The sequence below is a fragment of the Rhinopithecus bieti genome, unplaced genomic scaffold, assembly GCF_001698545.2.
Source record: "Rhinopithecus bieti isolate Rb0 unplaced genomic scaffold, ASM169854v2 scaffold_10017, whole genome shotgun sequence".
In the NCBI taxonomy this organism is placed as follows: Eukaryota; Metazoa; Chordata; class Mammalia; order Primates; family Cercopithecidae; genus Rhinopithecus; species Rhinopithecus bieti.
The window spans coordinates 342,332-350,935 of NW_016806314.1; the positions used below are offsets into that span (position 1 = coordinate 342,332).

At 41.3% G+C, this 8,604-nt stretch overlaps 1 protein-coding gene across 14 annotated transcripts in view; it reads right to left on the minus strand.

The window, feature by feature from the left end:
• Positions 1-359: 359 nt before the first annotated feature.
• The window catches only part of OSBPL9 (oxysterol binding protein like 9), a 176,195-nt gene continuing 167,950 nt past the window's right edge, over positions 360-8,604 (minus strand). For all 14 annotated transcript variants that reach the window (XM_017875421.1, XM_017875422.1, XM_017875420.1 and 11 more), the window contains 9 exons: positions 7,700-7,871; positions 6,399-6,483; positions 5,033-5,143; positions 4,705-4,768; positions 4,451-4,591; positions 2,815-2,893; positions 2,091-2,182; positions 1,226-1,361; positions 360-999 (listed from right to left, as the gene is read on the minus strand). In XM_017875421.1, coding sequence (XP_017730910.1) covers positions 925-999; positions 1,226-1,361; positions 2,091-2,182; positions 2,815-2,893; positions 4,451-4,591; positions 4,705-4,768; positions 5,033-5,143; positions 6,399-6,483; positions 7,700-7,871 — 955 coding nt within the window. In that variant the 3' untranslated portion in view covers positions 360-924. The remainder of the gene's footprint in view (positions 1,000-1,225; positions 1,362-2,090; positions 2,183-2,814; positions 2,894-4,450; positions 4,592-4,704; positions 4,769-5,032; positions 5,144-6,398; positions 6,484-7,699; positions 7,872-8,604) is intronic.

An 8,604-nucleotide genomic window follows, 5' to 3' on the forward strand; every position in this document is an offset into this window, starting at 1 on the left:
ATGTTGGTTCACTGTGGGGTGGGGATCTATAAATACATACTCTTCCCAAACCCTCTAAAGCAATAAAACATTTTTGGATAAAATGTTGGCAGGCAGCCCTACATGTGCAATATGAGTTAAATTAAGATTCTGGGGAATCGCCTGGCAGGGCTAAAGACAGAACATAGAGTCTGAGAGGAAAAGAATGGATCCTCCATTTTTCAAGTATCTTTCTGAAACGCTAGCTCTTGTATTCAAGGTTGCTGAATAATTGGCTTCCAAGTTTAACCATAAAAGATAATAAAAAATGCACATTTTAAAAAAGGTTGGAAAATTACTTTATGAAGCCTTAAGAAGCACTAAGAATAATTAAACTGTAATCCAGGATTAGATACAATTTAATAATAGTTCAGTTCCAAAATAAAAGTTATTTTAAGTAAGACCATGAAATTTCCTAACACTTGATTTTAATACATTGCACTAATTTTCTAAAACAACTCAGAGGAACCCATATTTACAGTAGGTAGAATATTTATGAAAAAATCTGGCATCAGGTATATTTATATATGTGTGTGTGTGTGTGTATCCCGAGATTATATGAACTAAGAAACAGGTTGTATATCTTAACAGCAGAACTAGAGTGCAGTTTCAGACTTGGATTTATAAATGCTTTCAACATGTGGTATTTGGAAAAGGAGAAGACATCATCTGGTTTTCAAAACCTGAAGTTTTTCTCAGGACTGAAATCAAAATCGTAACTGCCACAGAGGGAAAAGAGAAGCTTTTCCCCTTAATTGTTCATTTGCGTCAGAAAGTCCAGTATCCCTGAGATAGGAACCACTGTAATTAGAAGGAAGTGAACAGGTTTCTCCCAAAGGAAGATTGTTTGTTGCTGAACTATGCCTACTGCCCTGATCATCAGGTATAAACTTTGCATCTTCCAACCTAATGCTTGGCAGCACCAAGACGTTTCAGTAATGGTTCATCATAAACCCAGCATTCTCCATCTTCATGAAATAACTGTAAGAGAAAGGGGAAGAATTTAATTACATATTTGCTTTGTACTTCTATAATATACTTACTATTTCATGTCTTCTCCCCACCCTGACATTAGACTGAAATGAGTTTCAAGTAGGGACCAGGGATCATCTTGTTTATAAACAGTGTTTGGCACATCACTTCTTCAACATTCACTGAAATAAATTAGGAGGAATAGCACTTAGGAGGGTGGGGCAGGCAAGATTACCCTTGTCTCCCACTGAATCTCCTTCTCCTTCCTTTCTCGGGCTTCTGCTCTTTGTCTTTCTTCAAGCCTGTGCTTTGCTTCAGTTGCTGCATCAATGTCTCTGATTTTTAGGTTGAAAGTGACATCCTTCCAAAGGCTAAAACAAAGAGATAAGAGGAGCTGGCAATGTTGAGAATGAAAGTCTGCAGCCATCCTGAATGTAGTATAATACAAGTCAAATGGCTTTAAGTGCTGTAGGTCACAGACTAAATCTCCTTATGCTGGCACCAGGGCACTGGAGTAAGGAACAGAGATATGGGCTCAGAAGACTCCACTGCTAGTTGTCAAAGAAGGAAATAAGGGCTGCCTGATAATATGATAAGGTCAACAGAAGAAAAAGAATAGTGGAAGCTGAGACCTGGGATTCTACTTCTGGCTCAATGTTTAACTTACTGTGTAACTCTGGGTCAATCAGTTTACCTCTGTAGGGTTTGAGTGTCCCTTAATATAAACTGACAGTGTTAGAGGAACTGAGAAGTTCCATTTCAGAAAAACTCCATGGATTTAACAATGTGATGGTGAAAACAGTATGAATGGAGAGACTAAGGGTCAAGAGGTAAATTACAGAGGCTTAAGGTAGTTAAGATGTGGCTTCCTCTCAAGGCCTTTATTCCCATTTCAGGAAAGAAGGTAAAGAGAAGTTAGTTAACTGAGCCATCCATGGTCACAAAGGTAGTAAGTGGTAGTTCTGACATACGAACCCAGGCATTCAAACTTGGTCTACACTATTATGCTCTGCCCTACTGTCTCAAACCCAGGCCTATGCCTACGCCTAGGCAAAGTTTAAGCACTGCAGCAATAGTTCCACTTAACAATGTCTGCTTACCTGCGGGATTCATACTCATTCTGATCTTCCAACTTCCTCACTTTCTTCTTGATTATAGGCAACTTCTTGGTATCTACAAAGACTGTATTTTCCTAGAAAACAATAGAGGTAGATGGGAACTAGACCCATAAACCCCTAACCTAATGTTAGGCGCACTATAGTGCTTTTGACATTTCAAATTCTCTAGGTCCGAAATGCAGTTCACTGGCTCCTTCTGTTAATTTCATACCGTCTTTCATCTTTAAGAACACTGCGTGGGTAGTAGTACAGAGTACAAGTTCCTTGAAGGAAAGGACTATCTTAACTCATTTTGGTATCTCTGGTGCCAGGCAGTCAGTAAATTTCATTATACAAAATCTTAAGTTGTGTATGAAAATCACAGATTAGTGCTTCATTTTATAAACATACTCCACATACCTAACATTTACTGGGTTCTTACTATGTGCCAGGCATTGTTTCACACATACTATTCTCAAGTGATTTGAGAGCAGAGAGAAAAGTAAAAATGATTATATTTACCTCTCCTGCTGGGAGAAGGTGAGGGAAGGAAAGAAAAAACTTGCCCTGAAGAGATGACATACATTGGAGCTGTCCTAAAGTTCCAGCTCTAATGTACTGTAGAAGGAAGAGCATTATGAAGGAAGTACTAATGAAGGAAGCCAGAATAAGGGATAAAGTACAATCTAATGTAGCCTAAAACAAGTGGCAAAATAGAGGATCTTACCCCTGTTGCATATTTTGCATACATCACACCATTCCATTCTCCTTCAATTGAGCAAAAAGACTTCTTGTCATTTGGAGAACTGAACAGAAAAGGAAATACTTGTGTTAGTCTCAAGTTGAAAAGTATTCTACCAAAGAATCTGCTCAGTGTGGCCCAACTACAGAGTAGAGCACAGAAGAGCAACTGTGAAGTTTTTGATGAAAGCATCTTAACAGAACTGGACTCCCCAGGGCTAACTATAAGAATGAGGGCCAGCTGGGCACGGTGGCTCAAGCCTGGTATCTCAGCACTTTGGGAGGCCGAGACGGGCGGATCACAAGGTCAGGAGATCGAGACCATCCTGGCTAACACGGTAAAACCCTGTCTCTACTAAAAAATACAAAAAATCTAGCCGGGCGAGGTGACGGGCGCCTGTAGTCCCAGCTACTCGGGAGACTGAGGCAGGAGAATGGCGTAAACCCGGGAGGTGGAGTTTGCAGTGAGCCGAGATCCGGCCACTGCACTCCAGTCTGGGCAACAGAGCAAGACTCCATCTCAAAAAAAAAAAACAAAAAACAAAAAAAAAAGAATGAGGGTCTTCAACAAGACGCTTATGAACTTGAGCTCCGAAGAACAGTGGGTTTGGGCAAGAACGTCCTATTCTGGGTGCAAGGACCATAACAGACTTGGCAAATTCCCTATCCTCAACCTGTCCACAGCCTAGTGGAGACAGACATATCACCACTGAGATTCTACATGGTAAGTGCTGTGGTGAGCTTACATGGGCACTGGGGGTCAGGGAAGGCTTTGCTTAAGAATATAATGCTGGAGACCAGGCTTTCATCCTCAGGTTGAAAAGGACCTCTGTGCCAAATGGTGTGAATACTTTCCCTGAGCAAGGATCCATTCTGCAAAAGCCGTAACAGACCTCTACTTGGACGTACAAGTATGGAATGTGAGAAGATAAGCAACACAGCAAAGGCCTGGTTAGGAAGGGCAAGGCATAAACAAGATTGAAAGAGGCCAGAAAAGGGAGAAATGAACAGGGCAGAGGGAGGAGAGCTGCTATCAATGCCTAAAACTTTCTTTCCCACTGTCCCCTTCCCCCCAGTTAAGGGTTCCAGAGGCAGAGAAAGTCATGGTGCCCTCACTGTAGACCTTCCACTGAATGGCACAGGCATCTGCATCTGACCTGAGAGTATCAAATGGAAGCAAGCCAGATGCCTGCAAAATGTGATGGTTACTGTTTTTCCCCAGCAAAGGCACAGAAAAAGGGGTAGCTGTAAGGACTTGGAGGCAGTGCTGCGGGGGTCACAAAGTCTGCTGTAAGGACCGGCTCATCGTTCAATCTGGCAAGAATAAATTAGCGATCCATAATCTGGTTTAGCTAGGCAACCTAGGAAGGCCTCTTTTGGTTCAACATTGCAAGTCAGGTTCTTAGGAAGGAAACCTATCAATGACCTTTGACTGCTCTGAATATATGTTTTAGGTCTTCTTCTGATATGGGATTTTAGCAAAAGACATGACACATAAAATGTGAAACAGGCTTACAAAGACAGAACCATTCTTTCACACTCCTAATCCAGAAGCTATAGTCAAGACAAAAGGCAATTATTTCAGAAAAGCATAAGAGCTCTAAGGCAGAAAAAATACCTACAAAATCTCAGCAGTAATTCTGTGCTTCTTGCCCCCATAGAAGGGTTTAGTGTGGAAGATGATATTTGCACTATAGCCTGTTTTGGAACAATTAATATTGCATTCTCCTCCTAATTCCACCCAGGGCACTGTGAGGATAGACCTGCAAAATCAAAATTTTTAGGTAAGGTTGACACTTAAGAGGAAGAGGGGGAAGAGGCATGTCTCAAGGAACAGCAGAGTCTACTGCTGATGACAGGAAATGAGCACACTTGCCTTCCATAGCCATTGGGGAATGTGAGAATGTAATGTTCATCATAGTCTAGACATGAGACACAGCCTGTGGAGAGAAGGGACAGAATCTCTGATGAGTAGTGCCAAGTGGCCACAAGGCTTTCTTGTCAAGTTGATGGATACTCCATTCAATTTAGGGATAACCTATCTAGCTCCCCACCCTTGCTCTCACCCCTAATACCAATGCTTAGTTGCTAACAATGACATCTAGTCTAGCCATTTTCTTTTACTAGACAACTGTCCATCACACATTAGAATGACATAAAATTCTCCTATAACACTGTAGTCCACCCAGTGCCAACACACTTACCCTGCCCTATGTTGTGCACCCCAATTGACATCCCAAGGAATTTTGATTTGGTCCAGATATGAGCATTGAATTGTATCTTCTTGTTAAAACACTCAGCATAAAAGGCTGAAACTGAATAGAAATTTTCAGTTAGTACATTATATACCTACAGCCACCTCTCCAAAATTACATAACCTGGGGAAATAACTGACTTCATGGGGAAATCCTTTACCCTTCAAACAGCCTCCAATTAGGCCAGGAGGTACCTACCTGCTTTTTATACCCTTTTCCCCAATGCAAGCATTCATTCAGAGACATGTGGACAGGGTCATCCCTGAAATGATGCTGTGGCCAACCCAGGAAGCCTAAAACCAAAAGGGCTATCTGTTCTGGTCTGCAAGTATGCCCAGGCTCCAGCCCCAACCTAGGCCCATCCAGTGTTTCCAGTTTTAATACTGCACTAAACAAACAAGATGTTGAGGGTATGTACAGTTGACCCTCCATATCCGTGAGTTTTGTACCCACAGATTCAGCCAACTGTGAGTCTAAAATATACAGAGGCTGCGCTCAGTGGCTAATGCCTGCAATCCCAGTACTTTGGGAGGCCAAGACGGGAGGATCACCTGAGGCCAGGAATTTGAGACCAGCCTGGGCAACATAGTGATACACTGACTCTAAAAAATAAAAATAAAAAAATTAGTTGGGTGTGGTGGCCCACGTCCATAGTCCCAGCTAATTGGGAGGCTGAGGTGAGAGGATCATTTGAGCCCAGGAGGCTGCAGCACTCCACCCTGGGGGACAGAGCAAGACCCTGTCTAGAAAAAATAATAAAATACAAAATAAAAATAATACAAATAAAAGAAACAGTGAAACAACTATTTACGTAGCATTTACATTGTATTAGGCATTACAAGTAATCTAGAGATGACTCAAGTATACAGGAGGGTGTGCATAGGTTATATGAATATAAAAGACACCATTTTATGTAAGACACTTGAGCATCCTCGGTTTTGGTATCTGCAGTATGCCAGGAATATACTGTGTAGAAACTACGTATCACTTATATAAACTGTCTCACATAAACTGTCTCACAGTTGCTGAAGTCTCTACAGCACAAATTACTATATATAAGATGACTCTGGAAGCATTAAAAGTTGGTTTCCTAAATTCCTTCTTTTTATACATACCTTATTTGTGAAGCTCAGAGTCTGGAGCTTACAAAAGGAAAAGATATGAGGAACCAATCAACTTGAGTTTCCACTTCAGGGAATAGGAAACACACAGCTAGTCACACAACTAACAGTAACCTCAGCTATGGAGCTTTTAATGACCCTCTTTAGACAGAACAGTTGGAGAGCAGAGGTTGCAGAGGAGCTCTGTGACTTACTGGGTGGATGATGAGAAACCTGCTCAGCCACGAATGTTACACTGTTTTTGGAAACCCAGGGAACTGGTCCTTCTGAAACTAGTTCCTGCAAGCAAATATAACATAATTTTCTTTTGATGAGAAAACACAAATGACATTTCAGAGAATCTGATAATTGGGGTCTCTGCTCGCTCTACACACACCAAGCACCCTATATACATATTTCTATTGCAGAACTTAATTCAATATTTTAATTGCTTTGTGTCAGTCTCCCTGACTAGACTAAGACATTCTTAAAGGCAAGGATCATGTGCCTCACTCAGGGCTGACAAGAGTAGGCACTTACCAATGTCTGCCAAACAAGTAAGAACAGACCCATGCTTGTCTGTCTTCAGTATGGACTATATATAATGTGTCACTTGGAAAGGGAAACATATAGAGAACTATGTTTGCCGATAGATTATTATGTGTCAGGTGCTGTGGGCTATGGTTTTGTTTTTTTTTCACTTCTAAAAGCCTTTTTACATGCATTTGAGTCTTCCTTGCTGGTCATTTTCTTCAACCACTAAATTTGTTGGAGCCTCAGTTCTGGGTTACCTACTTCTGTAGCTATGCTGTCTTCCTAAATAATTTTATCCAATCCTAGAGCTTTAAAATGTCATCTAACTACACTATAATCTTTGAAAGCCCCATCTCCATCTCAGACCTCTCCCTAAACTCCACACTCTTAAATTCCAACTCTCTTCTTGACAGCTTCACAGACCTCTAAAACTTTATATTTTATATTAGATTTTGATTTTTCCCTCCCCAAATCCAATCTTTTCCTTATCAGTAAATGACACTGCCACTGCTTAAGTCCACACACAAGGATTCATCTCTGATGTCTCCTTTCCCTTACCCCCCCCAATCCATCGATCACTTCTACCTCCAAAATAAAGCCTGAATCACCATGTCTCTCTTGGAATAATGTCAAAGCCTCCACAATGGTCTTCATGCTTCTATATTTGTCCCTTCTCAACTTACTTTTCACAAAATCATTCTAATGATCTTCTCAAAACAAAAATGAGATCCTGAAAAGCCATAAAATTATATTATGGCCTACAAGACCTTGCAAGATCTGATTTCTACATCCCCATCCTCATCTCATCCTACTCTTTTCCCTCCTTCTCACTACATTCAAACTATGCTGCTCTAACAACAATTTCTTCTATAGGTGGTGACCATCTTTTGATCATTGCTTTCAACATTATCATCTGCCCCTAAATAAAATCTTGAATCAGTATACAATTAAGATAATTTAAATATGTCAATGCAGAACTCACAGTGTTCTCTTCAGTATCATTTGGTAACGTCCAATGACACTGAAAAATCTCGCCCAAAATGGGATTGTATGGCTTTTTGGCAACTGATCCTTTCCTTCCTGCATGAAAGGCTGAGAGGTACCATTTCACAACCTGAACCATTCGATCCTTGGGATCCTTCTGGTCACTAATGCTGCAATGGAGAAAGACAAAATTTAACATCCTGCTTTTTGGTAGAAGACAAGATGATGTAACAACCCCCAGCATGGTCCACCTAAGACAGAGAGGACTGAGGACCTAGGACCAGGAGTTAGCTTCAAGTTTTGTTTTAAAATTGAGGTATAATATATATATAATTAAATGCATTGGTCTTAGCGCTTTTTTTTAACTTTTTTTTTTTTTAATTTCAACAGGTTTTTGGAGAACAGGTGGTGTGTTTGGTTACATGGATAACTTCTTTTTTTTTTTTTTTTTTTTTTTTTTGAGGCGGAGTCCGGCTCGGTCGCCCGGACTGGAGTGCAGTGGCCGGATCTCAGCTCACTGCAAGCTCCGCCTCCTGGGTTTACGCCACTCTCCTGCCTCAGCCTCCCTAGTAGCTGGGACTACAGGCGCCCGCCACCTCGCCCGGCTAGCTTTTCTTTTGTATTTTAGTAAAGACGGGGTTTCACCGTGTTAGCCAGGATGGTCTCGATCTCCTGACCTCGTGATCCGCCCGTCTCAGCCTCCCAAAGTGCTGGGATTACAGGCTTGAGCCACCGCGCCCGGCCCATGGATAACTTCTTTAGTGGTGATTTCTGAGATTTTGGTGCACCCATCACCTGAGCAGTATACACTATATCCAATGTGTAGTCTTTTATCCTTCACACCCCTTCCACCCTTCCCCTTGAAACCCCAAAGTCCACTGTATTTTTTTTTTTTTTTTTTTT